The sequence below is a fragment of the Lepus europaeus genome, chromosome 19, assembly GCF_033115175.1.
Source record: "Lepus europaeus isolate LE1 chromosome 19, mLepTim1.pri, whole genome shotgun sequence".
Classification (NCBI taxonomy): domain Eukaryota; kingdom Metazoa; phylum Chordata; class Mammalia; order Lagomorpha; family Leporidae; genus Lepus; species Lepus europaeus.
In genome coordinates, this window is record NC_084845.1 from 6,568,126 (window position 1) to 6,585,667 (window position 17,542).

The 17,542-nt window shown below is 65.5% G+C and overlaps 3 protein-coding genes across 4 annotated transcripts; 2 read left to right on the forward strand and 1 right to left on the reverse strand.

Moving 5' to 3' along the window:
* Nucleotides 1-318: 318 nt before the first annotated feature.
* Nucleotides 319-9,871, forward strand: SLC17A7 (solute carrier family 17 member 7). Of its 2 annotated transcripts, none has more exons than XM_062176305.1 (12): nt 319-396; nt 4,740-4,992; nt 5,706-5,824; nt 6,028-6,142; nt 6,381-6,468; nt 6,548-6,634; nt 6,721-6,863; nt 7,283-7,432; nt 7,550-7,682; nt 8,178-8,288; nt 8,456-8,583; nt 8,660-9,871. In XM_062176305.1, the coding sequence occupies exons 1-12, from the start codon at nt 335-337 to the stop codon at nt 8,951-8,953; spliced, it is 1,683 nt and encodes a 560-aa protein (XP_062032289.1). In that variant the 5' UTR covers nt 319-334; the 3' UTR covers nt 8,954-9,871. The 2 variants fall into 2 exon arrangements, with proteins under 2 accessions (XP_062032289.1, XP_062032290.1); XM_062176306.1 differs by having other exon boundaries at nt 5,784-5,824.
* Nucleotides 9,872-10,092: 221 nt separating this feature from the next.
* On the reverse strand, nt 10,093-12,388 carry GFY (golgi associated olfactory signaling regulator). The gene is made up of 3 exons (XM_062175909.1): nt 11,347-12,388; nt 11,071-11,244; nt 10,093-10,424 (listed from the first exon to the last, which is right to left on the reverse strand). The coding sequence occupies exons 1-3, from the start codon at nt 12,386-12,388 to the stop codon at nt 10,225-10,227; spliced, it is 1,416 nt and encodes a 471-aa protein (XP_062031893.1). The 3' UTR covers nt 10,093-10,224.
* A 1,948-nt stretch (nt 12,389-14,336) lies between these two features.
* PTH2 (parathyroid hormone 2) lies at nt 14,337-15,005 on the forward strand. Its single transcript, XM_062176248.1, has 2 exons — nt 14,337-14,458; nt 14,831-15,005. Exons 1-2 carry the CDS (start codon nt 14,340-14,342, stop codon nt 15,003-15,005), a joined length of 294 nt encoding a protein of 97 aa, XP_062032232.1. The 5' UTR covers nt 14,337-14,339.
* The last annotated feature ends 2,537 nt before the right edge of the window (nt 15,006-17,542 follow it).

A 17,542-nucleotide genomic window follows, 5' to 3' on the forward strand; every position in this document is an offset into this window, starting at 1 on the left:
AGCGGGGATGAGCGGGGGTCCCTGGGGGAGGGGGCGGCACTGCGGGGCGGGGCTGCTCGCAGCTCAGAGCCCCGGAGCGTGGTCCTGGGCTGCACAGGCGGAGACTGGACCGGCATCCGAGGGCTGCGGGGGGCGGGGCCCGGCGCGGCCGCCCCGCCCCGCCCCGCCCGCGGCGCCCAGTCCTGCGACAGCCCCCGGGTCGCTCGCACTCGCAGCCTCCTTCCCCCCCGAGCGGAGCTGCGGGGCCGGCCGGGCCGGGGCGGACCCCGGGACCCCGGACGCGGCCGCCCGGGCCCGCGGGCGGGGGGATCGGAGGGAGGCAGGGGCAGCCACCATGGAGTTCCGCCAGGAGGAGTTTCGGAAGCTGGCGGGGCGCGCCCTCGGGAAGCTGCACCGGTGAGCGCGGCGGGGTCTGGGGAGAGGAGTGCGGGTCCGCTCCCACCGGGGCGCAGACGGACAGAGGGACAGGGGTACCCCGGCACGGGGCGCCCGCGCACCGGTGCGGGTTCTCCCTGTCTCCAATGGCGCCGCTCCCCCTGGTGGGATCTTGTTCATTATCTCGGTCATTTTTCTGCACCCACCCCCACTCCACGATGGATCTCCCTCTCTCTGGGTCTCTGTCCCCTCTCCCAGGGTCCCTGCCCCCTCTCTCTGGGTGTCTGTCCCCCTCTCTCTCTGGGTCTCTGTCCCCCCTCTCTCTGGGTCTCTGTCCTCTCTCTCTGGGTCTCTGTCCACCTCTCTCTGGGTCTCTGTCCACCTCTCTCTCTGGGTCTATGTCTCCCTCTCCCAGGTCTCTGTCCTCTCTCTCTCTGGGTCTCTGTCCCCCCTCTCTCTCTGGGTCTCTGTCCTCTCTCTGGGTCTCTGTCCGCCTCTCTCTGGTCTCTGTCCCCTCTCTCTCTGGTCTCTGTCCCCTCTCTCTCTGGGTCTACGTCTCCCTCCCCCAGATCTCTGTCCCCTCTCTCTCTGGGTCTCTGTCCTCTCTCTGGGTCTCTGTCCGCCTCTCTCTAGTCTCTGTCCCCTCTCTCTGGGTCTCTGTCCTCTCTCTGGGTCTCTGTCCCTTCTCTCTCTGGGTCTCTGTCCCCTCTCTCTGGGTCTCTGTCCTCTCTCTCTGGGTCTCTGTCCCTTCTCTCTCTGGGTCTCTGTCCCCCTCTCTCTCTGGGTCTCCGTCCTCTCTCTCTCTGGGTCTCTGTCCCCCCTCTCTGGGTCTCTGTCCTCTCTCTGGGTCTCTGTCCCCCCTCTCTCTGGGTCTCTGTCCCTTCTCTCTCTGGGTCTCTGTCCCCCCTCTCTGGGTCTCTGTCCTCTCTCTGGGTCTCTGTCCCCCCTCTCTCTGGGTCTCTGTCCCTTCTCTCTCTGGGTCTCTGTCCGCCTCTCTCTGGGTCTCTGTCCTCTCTCTGGGTCTCTGTCCCCCTCTCTCTGGTCTCTGTCCCCTCTCTCTCTGGGTCTCTGTCCTCTCTCTGGGTCTCTGTCCCTTCTCTCTCTGGGTCTCTGTCCCCTCTCTCTGGGTCTCTGTCCTCTCTCTCTGGGTCTCTGTCCCTTCTCTCTCTGGGTGTCTGTCCCCCTCTCTCTCTGGGTCTCCGTCCTCTCTCTCTCTGGGTCTCTGTCCCCCCTCTCTGGGTCTCTGTCCTCTCTCTGGGTCTCTGTCCCCCCTCTCTCTGGGTCTCTGTCCCTTCTCTCTCTGGGTCTCTGTCCTCTCTCTGGGTCTCTGTCCTCTCTCTGGGTCTCTGTCCCCCCTCTCTCTGGGTCTCTGTCCTCTCTCTCTGGGTCTCTGTCCCCCCCCCCCGGGTCTCTGTCCTCTCTCTCTGGGTCTCTGTCCCCTCTCTGACTCTCTGGCCATTGCTCTCATCAAATCCCAATCCCCCCTTGACCCTACATCTCTGTCCCTGTCTCTTGGGGCCCCTCCTCTTCCTGGACCTCTGGGTCTCTGCCCTGTCTCTGGGTTTTGATCCCCCACCCTGGCCTCTCCGCCCCTCAGCATCTTTCTCGGGCTCCCTCTCTCTGAGAGTTTAATCTGCAGCTAAAAGCGGATTGGGGCCCGTGGGTCCTTGTCCTTGATGGGGGTTAAGCTGGGAGGAGGAAGCCAGGGTGTTCTGGGCCCCTGGGAGGGGAGACAGGGCGCTGCAGACCCCCACAACTGGGCTCTTGTGGTGACCCCAGTGACCTGGCTGTCCCTCGGGGTAGCTGGACACCTCCTCCCAGTCTCTCGCCCCCAATCCCATCCCTGGCTCCAAGTCAGAGAAATTACTCAGCTGCGGAAAAGCCTAAAAATACCTGGCCACAGTGCGGGAGGAGACGGCCGCCTGGACACCAGGCCCCTGCTTGCAGGCCCCCGGACCCTGTCCTGAGCCCACCTTTGGCTGACCCTGAGTCCAGCTCACCAGGCCCTTCCAGTCCCTGTCTAAGTCTTGCTTGAGTCCCGCGTGCTGCAGTCAGCTCCAGGCTGAAGTCGCCCCACCCTCTAGTAACCTGAGAGGCAGGAATAAGGGGGGGGGGGAGCAGGAGGATGGTGCAGTGGTGGCCGGGTGGGGGGGGCGGCGGCGAGGGAGCTGAGACAACCTCACCCCTTCTCTTCCCCATTCCCAGCCCCTCCCCACCCTTTTTCTCACCTCCTTTCACGAGTTTCTCAAAATACATCAGTGAGAAGTCAGGAGAGGGAGAGAGAGACGTGCGGAGCGCTGGCGGAGGGGCTGGGGGCGGCGCGAGCCCCTCCCGCGGCCTCTGCTCCGCTGTTTCCCATCTGGGTTTCTCTGTCTCCGTCTCACCTGGGCCCCAGGGAGCTCCGGCCAGGACGGCGGGCAGAGAGTTTGCTTTTGATGCTGGGAGGGGGGAGGGATGCCCAGTATTGGATGTGCCCAGCATCCCTAGGCATGCTCTAGACAAAGCAGGGGAAACTGAGGCTGGGTCGGGAGGGGGAGGCTCAGCGGCTGAACCCAGGCCAGCCCCCTCCCAGGCTGCCACGGAGGCTCCCAGGTTTCCTGCGGAATAGGTGGAGAACTCCCTGCCGCCAGGGACGGGGGCTGTGGGAGAGAGATGAGGGAGCAACTTCTCCCCACGCGAGCCCCCGGCCTGGGGTCGCAGCATCCGGGGCTCTCTCCTGTCTGCCCCATCTCCAGCCCTCATCCTCTTAGTTACTCCGTGAGCGCCCCGCAGTTCTCCGCAGTTCTCCTCTCGCTCTCACGTGGTGGACGCGGGATGTACCGAGGGGCAGTGTTTAGGAGGCCTTGGCGAGAGACCGGACATCTGCTAACATTGACCATGAATATCACATTTTAGGGGCTGCCATCATAGCCCGAGTTCCAGGGTCAAATATCGTCTGATATCAACCTGGGTCAAAGTCTAATCCCATTGGCTGACGGTTTCTGATGTGTGTGTGTGTGTGGAGGGGGGTCCCTACCGGTCTGTGCCGTTCATTCCAGGGGCTTCAATGCCCCCTCTCTCTGGCTCCCTCTCTCAGAGTCTCATTCCTTCCCCGCCCCGGTTTTTTCCACTCCCCCCCTTATCTCCACCCCTCAGTTCCTTAACTGCCCCCCCCATCTCCTTAAGTTCTAGGCTGGGGAGGGGTGGCTGTGTTCTCTCTCGGCTCTTCCACCTCCCTCCCCCTGGACCGTCTGGCTGTTCTTTCCTCCCCCGTCCCGGTCTCCCTCGCCTCCATCTGTTCTAGCCCCTTGCTGGGATCCAGCCCGGTCCTCTGGCTGCCTACCCGCCCCGGAGAGGGGCTGCACCTTGCAAACCACGTCTCCAGTCTGCTCCGCCGCTGTCTCCTGTGTTCTGGTCTCTGTTCTCCCCCTGCATCTGTGCCTCTCCCTGGGTCCCTGCCCCTCCCTCTCTAGAACCCTGCCCGCCTTTGGCTGGCTCTCTCTCCTCCCTCCCCCGGGGTCGCTCACCCTCTCTCTCTCTGGCTTCGGTGCCCCCCCTTCCATCGCCCACCCTTTGGGTCTTTCCCCAGCTGTTCAGGGCAGCTCACTCTGCTGTCCCTGCCATCTCTCTGTGGCTTTGAGGGCGGCCCTCCAAGTACCCTGCCCATCATGGCAGACTCAATCCTGACTCCAGAACGGGCGGGGGCGAGAGCCACGCTGGGGAATGAGCCAATCCCCCTACCAGGGCCATCTGTCCCCTGCCAGGACACCACCCGCCACCCCCCAGGCTGACAGCCCAGACTCAAGGTTCCCCAGGGATGCCCGGGCTGGGCGGCTGGATTCCAGGGCCACGACGTCTCCCGCCCCCCACCTCCCTGTTCCCGGGAAGGGGCGCTGGCCCACACCTGGGGCTTGGGAGCAGGGAAGGGCACGCAGGCCCCAGGGGCGGGAGGAGGGGTCGGGGTATATATAGCAGATGCGCCAGAAGAGAATCTGTTCTTTTGACACCTTTGCTGAAACATCTCCTTAGCACGTTTGGCTTCCTCAAATAGATCTGGGAAAGGGGGTTGGAGAGTCCCGGGGGCTTGGGCTGGGGGATGGGTGCAGCTGCTTTGGGATCCCAAAAGGCAGTCTGGGGTCTTAACCTCCCAAGATGACCAGGCTGGGGGGGAGGGGGACCGAGCACTGGACGGGGGAGACGGAGAGTCCTGGATTACTGTGTGTGTGTAGGAGGGAGTCAGGGGCCTGGGCTCTCGGGGAGGGAGGGGTGTGGGCCCAGAATTCCGGGTCTTGAACAGCAGTGGGTTTGGCCTAGCCTCCGGCGTGGTGGGGAGGAGGGGCTTGGGGGTCTGGACCTCTGACTCTTGGACTTTCGCTGCCCCTCAGCCTACTGGAGAAGCGGCAGGAAGGAGCCGAGACGCTGGAGCTCAGTGCGGACGGCCGCCCGGTGACGACGCAGACCCGCGACCCGCCGGTTGTGGACTGCACCTGCTTCGGCCTGCCCCGCCGCTACATTATCGCTATCATGAGCGGCCTGGGCTTCTGCATCAGCTTTGGCATCCGCTGCAACCTGGGCGTGGCCATCGTCTCCATGGTCAACAACAGCACGACCCACCGCGGGGGCCACGTGGTGGTGCAGGTAGCGCAGCCCTGCCCACGGCCTCGGTGACGTCACAGACCGTGCTGCCCCTGAGCCCCGCCCCATCCCAGGCCCCTGATGGCACAGCGAAGACCTCACCCCTGCGCGTTGCCCTGTGCGTCACACCCGTGTCCCTGGGTCCCACCTACTGAACCCCAGTTCTAGAGCAGGCTCTTAGCTTTCCTAAAGGCCCTACGAAGCCCAAGTCCCGCCCCTGTCTGCTCTGGTCCTCGCTTAAAACCCCGCCTCATCTCAGACTTCCTGCTGTATTTTTAATTTCAGTACTATAATGGGTCCTGTCCCTGCCTCCAAAAAAAAAAAAAAAAAAAAACAACCGGAGTGGAAGCCCCGCCCCTTCTTGCCCACGCCTCGGGCAGGTGTAGGTCGCTCTGCAGTTCACGAGTTGAAAGAGGTGGAGGAAGAGAGCAACCCCCACAAACGAGCCCCCAGACCCTCGGGGAGGGGGCACCGAGGCTGAGAATCGGGCAAAAACGAGGCTTCCAGACAGCCACCGCCCCCGTTGTTAAGGAAGCAAGACCCTAGCAACGTGCCGGAGCGCGGTGCGATGGCGTGAGCGCCGATTGGCCGGCGTTCCGGCGGCGGGCGGGGTTGCCTGCTGCTGATTGGCTGAGGGGCTCGGTGTGTGGGTGCTGATTGGTGGAGAGCGGAGCCTGGGGCAGGGCGGCTGGTTTGATGTGCCTTTTGGCCCGCAGAAAGCCCAGTTCAGCTGGGATCCAGAGACTGTCGGCCTCATACATGGCTCCTTTTTCTGGGGCTACATTGTCACTCAGATTCCAGGAGGATTTATCTGCCAAAAATTCGCAGCCAACAGGTACGGCGGTGGGTGGGCGGAGGCCCCAGGCGGGTGGGCGCAGGTAGCGCGCGGTGCAGCCTGGACGGGGGGTGTGGCAGGTCTCCGAGGAGGGCGTGGCTTGTGATGGCGAAAGGTGGGGGTCCTGGGGGACACAGGGCTGGGCTGCTGTGGCCGGCGACGTAGCGGGTAACCGGGCCCCTGCCCGCATCCTTTCCCACCAGGGTTTTCGGCTTCGCCATCGTGGCCACGTCCACCCTGAACATGCTGATCCCCTCGGCGGCTCGCGTGCACTACGGCTGCGTCATCTTCGTGAGGATCCTGCAGGGCCTGGTGGAGGTAAAGCCCCGCCCCCTCCGGGCCCCGCCCACCCAGGACCCACCCAGGACGCCGCCCCAGCGCTCTGCCCATCCAGGACCCGGCTCATCCCAATGCCCCACCCATCCCAGGCCCCTCCTCATACCGCCGCCCTGCCCATCCCAGGCCCCGCCCCTGCCTCATCTCACGCCGGCGCCCCGCCCATCCAGGCCCCGCCCCAGGCCCCGCCCCTCCCGACCTCTTGTCTCTGCCCCCCTAGGGGGTCACGTACCCCGCCTGCCACGGGATCTGGAGCAAGTGGGCCCCACCTTTGGAGCGGAGCCGCCTGGCGACCACGGCCTTCTGCGGTGAGCGCGCGGCCTGGGACCCTCGCTCCCGGCTGGGGGGGAGGTGGTCCGGTTCTCCCGCCCGCGTCTCGCTCCGCAGGTTCCTACGCGGGGGCGGTGGTGGCGATGCCGCTCGCCGGGGTCCTGGTGCAGTACTCGGGATGGAGCTCTGTCTTCTACGTCTACGGTGAGGGCCGCGGGCGGCGCGGGGCGGCGTGGGGCGGTGCGGGGCCGGCGGTGACCCTGGCCCGGCCCCGCTCCTGACCTTCGCAGGCAGCTTCGGGATCTTCTGGTACCTGTTCTGGCTGCTGGTGTCATACGAGTCTCCAGCGCTGCACCCCAGCATCTCGGAGGAGGAGCGCAAGTACATTGAGGAGGCCATCGGCGAGAGCGCCAAGCTCATGAACCCGGTCACGGTCAGCGCGGGCGCGGGGCTGGGGCTCAGCAGGTGCAGGGGCAGATTAGGTCGCCGGCGGAATTAGAAGCTGATGAGGTGTGGTTGACACCTGCGGGCCGGGCTTAGCATGTCAGGCTAGACTTACAGAAAAAGGACCCCCCCCTGCCTCCTGCTCACATCTGTGGGACCTCAGGGGCCATCGTGGGGCGGGGGGTAACCTGAGAACCTGCCGGGCTAGCGTACAGCCAGAACCCCTTTATTCCTGGGGTGTGCGGGGACCCGCGAGTCAACACCGAGACAAGGTGTGGCCAGCACCTTTAGGGGAGGGAGGGTCCGGTCCCCTGGATCTCAGGGAGGTCCGAGCGGGGCTGCTGAGTCCCCAGGCCAGGTCTCCGGCCTACCAGCCCCTGCGCTCGCCCCTTCCCCCGCCCCCCGCAGAAGTTTAACACACCCTGGCGGCGCTTCTTCACGTCCATGCCGGTCTACGCCATCATCGTGGCCAACTTCTGCCGAAGCTGGACGTTCTACCTGCTTCTCATCTCGCAGCCCGCCTACTTCGAAGAGGTGTTCGGCTTTGAGATCAGCAAGGTGGGCTCCAGGGGCAGGGGGCGTGGCCGAGGGTGGTGGACCGCCGGGGGCGGGGGTCCTGGGTCCCCCAGGCGGGGGAGGAGCTGGCGCCCACGCCCCCTCAACCTGCTCCCGCAGGTGGGCCTGGTGTCGGCGCTGCCGCACCTGGTCATGACCATCATCGTGCCCATCGGCGGCCAGATCGCCGACTTCCTGCGGAGCCGCCGCATCATGTCCACCACCAACGTGCGCAAGCTGATGAACTGCGGAGGTGAGTGCGGCGGCGCCGGGACCTGCTCCGGGCCGCCTGGGGCCAGCATCCGCTCCAGCAGGTGGCGGGATGGGGCGTGGCCACTGCGGTGGGGCCAGGGCGGGGTGTGGGGGCGGCCTGCACGGGGCAGATTATCCCCTGCACATCGAGGCCGAGGCCGGGTGCGCCATGGTAGGCTGCTGTCCCCAACACAGGAGCTGTGAGAAGGGCTCTAAGTGGAGATGGGGGCGGGGTGGCACTGCACAGCGGGGGGTGGGGGTGGGGGTGGTCTGGACACTGTGGGCGTGGCCTGATCCGGGGGTGGGGCCACGCAGGGACAGTTAGGGCGTGGTCAGGGGCTGGGCTTCCGTAAATCCAGGGTATGGGGAAGGTGCACCTGCCCAGGTCCCGTGGAGCGCGCGGAGGGGCCAGACTCGGACGCTTGGAGGCTGGATGGGGCTGGCGCAGGGTGGGGGATGGAAAGGTTGGCGCGTTCAGGAGCCCCGCACCCCGCAGGCTTCGGCATGGAGGCCACACTGCTGCTGGTGGTCGGCTACTCACACTCCAAGGGCGTTGCCATCTCCTTCCTGGTCCTGGCCGTGGGTTTCAGCGGCTTCGCCATCTCCGGTGAGAGCCTAGGGTCGGGCTGCCTGGGGGTCAGCTCTGCAGGGCAACTCGTGGCTCAGGAGGGCCTCCCAGCCTGGCCAGAGGTGGACTGGAAAGAGCGGCGGAAGGGGCGGGAGTGTCCCTCAGGGAGCGGCAGGTGGGATGCCTCCATACTTGCTTCCCGCCAGGGTTCAACGTGAACCACTTGGACATCGCCCCGCGCTACGCCAGCATCCTCATGGGCATCTCCAACGGCGTGGGCACGCTGTCCGGCATGGTGTGCCCGATCATCGTGGGCGCCATGACCAAGCACAAGGTGCGTGGCCGGCTTGCCCCGCCCTCGCCCCACCTCCCGCCTCGGCGTCCTCCCGACTGTCCCCTGTTGTCCGCAGACCCGGGAGGAGTGGCAGTACGTGTTCCTAATCGCCTCCCTGGTACACTATGGGGGCGTCATCTTCTACGGGGTCTTTGCCTCCGGAGAGAAGCAGCCGTGGGCGGAGCCCGAGGAGATGAGCGAGGAGAAGTGCGGCTTCGTGGGCCACGACCAGCTGGCTGGCAGTGACGACAGCGACATGGAGGACGAGGCTGAGCCCCCCGGGGCACCCCCCGCCCCGCCCCCCTCCTACGGGGCCACACACAGCACCATGCAGCCCCCGAGGCCCCCTCCCCCTGTCCGGGACTACTGACCACGTGCCTCTCCCTGAGCGGCCATTTCTGGGAAGCTCCACTCCGTACACCTCTGGCCCCGGCCACAGTGTCCAGTGCCCACTCCTCTCTGTCGGGCCTCAGGCCTGGGGGGCAGTCTCCCTCGTTTTAGTGCTGTCCAGTTCTCTCCCCCCACCCCCAGCTGCCTCTCAGGGGTGACGAAGCTGCGGACTGGGTGCCCCTCTGCACCCCTTCTGCCTCGGCGGTTTCAGATTTCCACTTCCACCGCTTTATTTGAGGGTCCCACCTCTTGGTCTCTCTTGTGGTCTGGGGGAGGGGCACCTGCTCCCTTTCTCTTAGCCCCAGGGACTCTCAGACTAACCCCTGAGATCACTCGGCTCCCCTCTCCTCTCAGACAAGCCCGAGCTCCTCTTCCTGAAGTTTCACATCTCAGCTTGGGTCAACCCATCACCCTTGCCCGCCATTCCAAGGACTGATTCTCACCAGCGTTTCCAAGGGGAAATGGCGGTTTCAAGTCCCCCCCCCCCCCACAGCAGGTTCTGCTGAGGCACCAAGTGTCCCAAGACCTCCTCCCTAGCTCAGCACAACTCTCGGGAAACCACCAAAACGTTGCTGCCCCCTCGCCATCCCATGCACTTTCTCTGGTGGCGTCTCCAGCTCCAAGTGGCGGCTGCTCAAGTCCCTCCACTCGCTGGTTCGAAGCCACCGCCATCGACCACCCCCCTCCCCCGTGCACGGTGGTTTCAAGACGCCCCCCTCCCCCCAGTTCCTTGCACTTTATTCTTCTGAGTGGCTCAGCCCACCCTGTTTCTCAGTGGCCATTTGTTGTGTCCCTCAGGGCGGCTAAAAGGGTTCAAACTCTGATTCTTCTGCCTCGAGGACTCCCCGGTTTCAGCTCGGAAGTTGGGGATCTTAAGCGGAGGCATCCCAGGGAAGGGGCTGGGGCTGGGTGTCCTCCCCCCCCCCCCGGGGCAGGGCCACGTCCTTGTGTCTGTCTTTGTGACTAGTCCTGCCCTGCCCCCCACCCAATAAAACGCTTCGGTGACAGACTCCGTGGTCAGCGGCCTGGGGGTCAGGAGTCCCCGCCCCCTGTCCAAGATCCAGGCGCCGGCCCCAGGCCTCCGCACCGCCCCAGGGCTCAGGCACGGCAGGTGTCTAAACATGATTTATTGGGCCTCCCCCGTGTTTCCCCACGCAGCAAAAGCATCTCTGGGTCGGACCCTCGGTCAGAGCGGGCCGCTACGCAGCGAAGCGGGCCAGGAAGACCCCCGGGTGCCCCTCCCTCCGGGGCTCACACGAAGTTGTCGGGCAGCGTGGCGGGGGACAGGGCCTCCAGGCGCTGCGGGCGGCCCCCGCGCGGCGGCGGGGGCAGCTTGGGTGGCAGCGGGGGTGTTGGCGGCGGCTGCTTGGTGGCGATGTGCGAAGGGACCCAGGCATCCGGCGCGTAAAAGTACAGGTCGTAGGGGTCCTTCGGGGTGTCCAGGTGCATCACTGCGGAGGCAAAGCGGCGGGGTCGTGCCCGGCCTAACGGCCACGCCGCTGGCCATGCCGAGGCCCCAGGGAAACTCCGCATCGCCGCGCTCACAGCCCCGTGCGAACCGGACTTTTAAACGGAGTGGGGGCTCCGGATTGAGCACGGGAGGTGTGGCACGGGACCTGGGCGTGGCCTGTAGTGCAGGGGCGTGGCTTCCAGGCACCTGGGCGTGACCTAAAGTGCATGGGGCGTGGCTTCCTCGTATCTGGGCGTGGCCTGTAGTGCAGGGGGTGTGACCTGCAGCACACGGGGCATGGCCTGTAGTGCACGGGGCGTGGCTTCTGTGCATCTGGGTGGGGCCTGCAGTATGCAGGGCGTGGCTTCTGAGCGTCTGGGAGGGCCTGTAGTGCAGGGGCGTGGCCTGCAGTGCGCGGGGCGGGGCTTCCGCGCATCCGGGCGGGGCCTGTAGTGCAGGGGCGTGGCCACGCACGCCAAGCGGGAAAGGGCGGGCTCCAGGCCCGACGCAGCGCCTCCCTAGGGGGCCAGGGCTTTCACTGGCCTTGGATATGGGGGACCCGTCCGTTTGTGCAGGGCGCCCTTGGGTGCTGGGTGAGGGCGGATTCAGGAGACGTGGAGGGGGCGGGGTGGGGGCGGGGCTCTCACCGGCTTCGTCTCCGTGGTCCGGGAGCCGGTGGTGTGCGAAGGGGCGGTGCCGAGCCGCGCGGCGGTACAGGCACCACAGCAGCAGGAAGATGCCGATCAGCAGCCCGGTCCCCGCGAAGAACAGGCACAGGGCCCCGCCTCCCGCGCCGCGCGGGCGCCCCACGAGCGTCACGCCTGGCGGAGCAGACCGCGCTCAGCTCCTAGCCCTCCTCCCTCGGCCCGGGCCGCAGCGCCTCCTCCCTCGGCCCCGGGCGTCCGGGCCAGCCCCTCCCTCACCGGTCTCCTTCACTCGTTCCACCACGATGATGGTGTTGACGCTGTCGCCTCGGCTGCGCCTTGGGGGGTCCCTCAGAGTGGCAGGCGCCGGCTGGTTGGGGGGTCCTGGGGGCGCAGGGGGGCTCGCGATTCGGGCTGAGGGAGGAGGGGTGTCAGGCCCTTTGGAGCTAGAGTTCTGGGAGGCCTTCAGCTCCACGGCCCCTGGGGACTCTGAGGGGGGCAGTTTCGGGGAGTCGGGCTGGGTGGCCGCCGGGGTGTCAGGTGTGGGGCTCAGGTGCGCCTCGCCGAGGGCGGTAGCTTCCTCCTTGAAGGTTGCAGGCGTGTCTGGGGGAGGAGTCGTGGGGATCTCCGGGTCACAGGTCACGGGGGTCTCTGATGCATTCTGGGAGTGGGCTGTGGGGAGCTCTGTGGGGCCGGGGTTGTGGGTCACATGGGGTTCTGGGTTGGGGGTCGCAGTAGGGTCAGGCTGCAGGGTCTGGTCTGCAGCCTCAGTGGTGTCGGGGTCACGCGTTTCTGGAGATGTGGGGTCAAGGGTCTTGGTGGGGTCGGGATTTGGGGTCTCTGGGGCTTCCACACGTGAGATTTCTGTGGCGTTAGGTTTGGGCGTCTCTGGGGGTTCCGGGTGTGTGGTTTGGGTAAGGGTAGTTGAGGCCACGGGTGACGCTGAGTGTGGAATTTCAGCCGGGTCAGGTTTGGGGGTCTCAGAAGGGTCTGGGGTGCCCGGGGATTCTGGGGTAGAGGCTGTGAGTGGGTCGCGGGAGGGGGTCTCAGGAGCCTCTGAGAACAGGGTCTCCCCGAGGTCAGGCGCGGGCGTCTCGGTGGAGCCGAGGGCAGAGGGCTCCGGGGAAGCCGCGCCAGGGGTCTGGGAGGGCTCGGGCCCATCTCCCGCGGCCGCTTCAGGAGCCAGAGGGGAGGTCTGGTAGGGGCGGCCCACCCCGGCGGGGTCGGAGCCGGAAGACGGTGAGGCCGTGGGGGCAGCTCTGGAACCCAGCTGGACAAGGAGGAAGGCGACGAGGAAGAGGACGGAGCGGAAGGGCTTCATGGCTCTGGGAAGTGCCTACAGCTAAGGGAGGAGCGGGAAGAATGGGGTTAAGTTCGAAGGGGCGCGCGGGCCCCAACCGCGCGCAGAGGCCACGCCCACCGGTCCCCAGGAGGACCCCGGCGCTGGCCTCGGTGGCCCAGGGAGACAGAGGCGCGGGGCTTCCTGGGAGTCATAGTTAATGCCTTATCTATCTCCCTAGGGGGTCCTGGAAAAATTGGGAGGGGATGACACCTCTACAAGCCGGCTGGGCTCCCAGTGCGCCGAGCTCAGACGGCCCCAAGGAGGGCTGTGGGGCTGGACTCCCTGGACGGCCACGGGCAGAGGCCCCCGGGCCTGGGCGGGCAGGTTGCTGGGGGCTCAGGCTCCTGGACCCCACAGGGTGAGGGGACTTGAGGGTGGAGCTTCCTAGCTCGTCAGAGGCTTTGCAGCCCTCAAGTTCACAGGCCTAGGATTTTGAGGCAGCCAGGCTAGGAGGGCTCCCAGAAAGGGTTTGGGGGTTGGAATTCGTGGGTGCTGCATTCTAAGGGAATTGGGTCCCTGGTGCCTGGGTCCAGAACTAGGGGTCTGGATTCCTCAGCCTGGGGGGAGGGGCAGAGGAGAGGCGCACCTGTGAGCCAGACCCCTCCCTCTCCCTGTGCACTGAGGACAGAGCTGGGAATGCGGAGTCCCTGGGGCTGAGGAAGGGGGTCCTGGGGTCTCTTACCTGCCCCGGGGTGGCCGAGATACAGCCGCCAAGCAGAGCTGGACGCAGGGACAGTGCCTGCTGCAAGAATGGCTCCGGGCAGGGCAGCAGGAGGCAGGGTCCCAGGGCGCGCAGGTGACGCACCTGACCCCCTCTCTGGGGACCCTGGACGCCTAGCGACAGGATGAGGCTCTTAAAGGGACAGGGGTAAAGGACTTTGTCTCTGGGGGCGGGAACGGGAGTTGGATGTTCTGGGGAGAGATGCAGGCAAGCAAGCTATCTTCCGCTTGGACCCGGGGTCTCGACCCTCTGTCCTCTCCTACCCACAAGCCCCCAACCCCCAAACCCGAGAGTCTGGGGGGCCCTGCTACATTCCCCCTTGAAAGCCGGGGAGGCAGAGCCCTCATCTCCCTCCCACAGGCCAAGGAGCCCAGGCCTTCCCCCACCAGAATGCAGGAGTGGAGTCTCTGTCCAGCCCGCCCAGACCTAGGACTCCTGCCTGGCCCCCTCCTCTCTGGGGGAACTTGGAGCCCAGCTCCCCAAGTCTCCAGATGGCTGCTGCCCCTGTAGGACCGCCAGCCTTGGCCCTGCTCACTCCGCCACTTTTGTCTTCACAATGCACGCCCAGCCGCAGGGGACCCGGGCTGGCTCCCTGCTCATGGTCCCTCTGCGGCTTCTCCAATGTTGCTGTCTTTTCAACCCCAGGCACACACACCTGGACAGCCTCTTGCCTCCCCTCCCCTCCCCCTTTCTTCCTCCTCTTTGTCTTTCCCTCTCCGGGTTCTGTCTTCTTTGTGTCTGTCCCCCATCAGTCCCCGGGCTCAGTGGCTTTTTCCCTCTTTCTCTCTCAGTCTCTGTCTTCTGCTATGATGGTCGCTATTTTTATCCCTCGGCCACACCTCCTGTGTCCACTCCTCAGTCTGTCCATCTCTTCCCCTCCCTCTTCCCTTCTGGTCCCGGCTCGGGTCCCAATTAGTTGGTGGCGGCCAAGGCAGCAGCGAGGCCCCCACCCCCGGCTTCTCATTACAGCTGGCTGTTTCTAATGAGCCTTGGGGGGCGGCCGACCTCGCACCCCGGCCCCGGGCCTGCGTCACTGCCCGAGCGGGGGCCGTGGAGGGGATATAAGGGGGGCTGCTGGCCGGCGCTGCCCCAGCCCGCTGCGGTAGGGGCCCTGCGGGAGGCAGCCGGGGGCTGGTGCTCGGCGGAGTCCGGCGGCTCTGGGCCCTGACACGGACCTCACTGTGTCCGCGCCTCCTTTCCCCGCAGGTGATGGAGCCCCACCAGGTGTCCAGGAGCCCCCGGGTGTGGCTGCTGCTGCTGCTGCTCCTTGTGCCCGGGGGCGCCCGTCCCACCCCGGGAGTCGCCCTGCCCCCCGCAGGGGTTCTCAGGTGCGTGCGAGGCCTAGGACTTCCAGGGAGGGGTGGGGACTCGGAGAAGGGAGTGAATTCCAGAAAGGGGGACACAAACCCAGAGACAGGGCCGCAGAGACCCAGAGATGGCAGAGTTGGGGCGGGGCAGGGGGCAACGGGGGAGTGGGCGAGAGAAAGACCGGGAAAGGCCGTGAGCAAAGCAGGTGCAGAAGCGGACCCGGCCCTCGGGCGGGGCGTGCTGGGCGCCCGACGGGAGCCACGTGCGCGCCGAGCGCGGGGGGGGGGGGGGGGCGGCAGGTGCAGGCACACAGGGACCTGCCCAGGGGAAGAGGGGCTTTGAGTCAGCCCGGCGGCGGCGGGCGGTAACGGCGACTCCGGGTCTCCCCGCAGCCTCCGCATCCCGGCGCGGGCCCGGGCGGTCCCGGCCACCCTGGCATCGCGGCGGAGCCTGGCGCTGGCGGACGACGTGGCCTTCCGGGAGCGCGCGCGGCTGCTGGCCGCCCTGGAGCGCCGTCAGTGGCTGAACTCCTACATGCAGAAGCTGCTGGTGCTGGGCGCGCCCTGAGCGCCCCCCACGCCCGCCCAAATAAAGACCCGCGGACAGCTCGCGACCACGCCTCCTTCCTGTGCGACCGCGTGTGTGCGTGTGCGCGTGTGTGGAGGGCGGGCGGGGTGGGGCTGGGGGCCGCGTCGTCCCCTCTGGCGTCTCGCGCCTCGAGACCCCCTCCCCCTTTAAAAAGTATTTGAGACACACACACACACCCCAAATGCCTGTTTCGGCCAGGACTGCAGGAGGCCCAAGCCAGAGCCTGGAACACAATCCAGGGTATCCGAGCCATCACCATCGCTTCCCAGGGTGCGCATTAGCAGGGAGTTGGCTTCGGAGCAGGGATTCCAACCCAGGCTCAGTGTGGGTGCGGGAGTCCAATGTGCGACCTAAGCTCCGTGCCAAACGCCTGTCCCACGTTCCTTTCTTAAAATAATAATAATAATAATGATAAGCACCTGTCGCCCCTCCCCCCCTCGGGAGCTGGCTTCTCTGGACCCCGCTGCGTCCCCTCCCACCCCTCGCCTCCGGATTCTTCCTTTCCATCTTGACCACTCCCTTTCCTCCCGGTCCGACTTCGCAGGACTTTTCCTTCCCTCTTTGGGTCTTCCAGCTCTGTTTTTCTGAATCTCACTGTCCCCCCGCCCTCACCTTCCACGCTTGTTCCGGGCGCACAGGGGAGACCTGGGCTCTGGCGGGCGGCTCTCCTGGCACCCAAGCCCGGGCTGCCCCAGACTTAGCCTCTGGGCCGCTCGGCGCCCCCTTTCCTCATCAGACACACCCCAGAAGACATCCGCACCACGCCGGATGCCCAGCGGAACGCCTTCATTGGAAAGAGGTTTCCGTCTCCTTTCAGGGCTTTCAGGCCGCGTCCCTCGCAGGAGACCTTCGGGGTGCCAGAGCGGGGCGGAAGGAGCGGAGAGGGGACCAGGCGTCCGTTCCGGGGGGCGCAGGCCGGAGGCGAGGGGGCCGCCGGCCGGAACGCGCCTCTCCGCCCAGGCCCGGGCAGCACCTCAGCCCCGCCCCCAGCGGTCACCATGGAAACACTACTCGCGGGACGCGGAGGGCGCTGAACCGCGCGACCCCCGGCGCCGCTCCTGCGGACCGCGTTCTGATTGGCCTGGAGGAGGGGGCGGAGCCAGGCGCTCCGCAAGCTCTCTTGGAATTTGCATACCCGGGAGGCGGGCCGAGCTGTAATTGGTCGTCGGGCCGCGGAGGCGGGACTGCGCCTCTGTCATTGAGGAATACTGGGTAACGAATAACTTCTGCAGAGCTACCTGAGTCGACCTCATTTTACAGATAAAGAAATGAGACTCTGAAAGTCAGGAGCAATTTCCCCAAGTTGTCAATTCAAGTAAGGGACGGGAGGGTAACTGCAATTCAAATCTGTGCATTTTTTCTTTTTTAGAGATTTACTTGAAAGGCAGAGAGACTGTGTTGTGTGTGTGTGTGAGAGAGACAGAGACAGAGACAGAGAGAGAGAGTTATCTCTCATTCACTGGTTCTCTCCCCAGTCAGGGATGGGCCAGGCTGAAGGCAGGAGCCTGGAAGTGTTTGGGTCTCCCACGCGGGTGCAGGGGCCCAAGCAGTTGGACCATCTTCTGTTGCCTTCCCAGGTGCATTGGCAGGGAGCTAGATTGGAAGTGGAGCAGCCGGGACTCGAACCAGGGCTCCAGCCATGACTTAACTCCTTGCATCACAATGTCTGCCCCCCAAATCGGTGCCATTTCTTTCTCTTTTTTTAAGATTTATTTTTATTTATTTGAAAGAAAGAGTTACAGAGAGAGGTAGAGGCAGAGAGAGAGAGAGAGAGAGAGAGGTCTTCCATCCGCTGGTTCACTCCCCTAATGGCTGCAACAGCCAGAGCTGCGCCGATCTGAAGCCAGGAGCCAGGAGCTTCTTCCAGGTCTCCCACATGGGTGCAGGGGCTCAAGGACTTGGGCCATTTTCTACTGCTGTCCCAGGCCACAGCAGAGAGCTGGATCGGAAGAGGAGCAGCAGGGACTGGAACCGGCATCCATATGGGATGCCGACGCTTCAGGCCAGGGCTTTAACCCACTGTGCCACAGTGCCAGCCCTAGTGCCATTTCAAGTCTAGAGTTTCCCCCTACTCTCACGGAGGCCAGGTGTTGAAACGCTCATAAGCAGTGCTACACGCCCGGCACGCCCCTACGCACAGTGGTTCTGCTGGTGCTTAGTCTGTTTGCTGGAGAAGGGGGCAGATGGGGGCTGGCCTGGGCCCCACCCACACTCTGCTCTCTCCCGGATCCCCGGCCTTACGTTTGCAGCTTTTCCCAGAATGGTGCTGGGGAACCCTTTCCTTCCCATCACTCCCTGCAGAATCCAGCGCTGCCCCCGAGTGGGAGCTTAGGGCTCAGGATCGGGGTCCAGGCCCCAAACCCGCTGGTCCTGGGGCCCGTCCTGGGGCTGTCAGTCACCGGCTCGGGCCGCAGGTGCTCCCCTCACCCCTCCCTCCTCCTGTCCGTCTCCAGCCCAGCCTCTGCCCATCCCCGCCTTTCTGTCCACACCCAGCCCAGGTCAGGCCTCATCCCCTC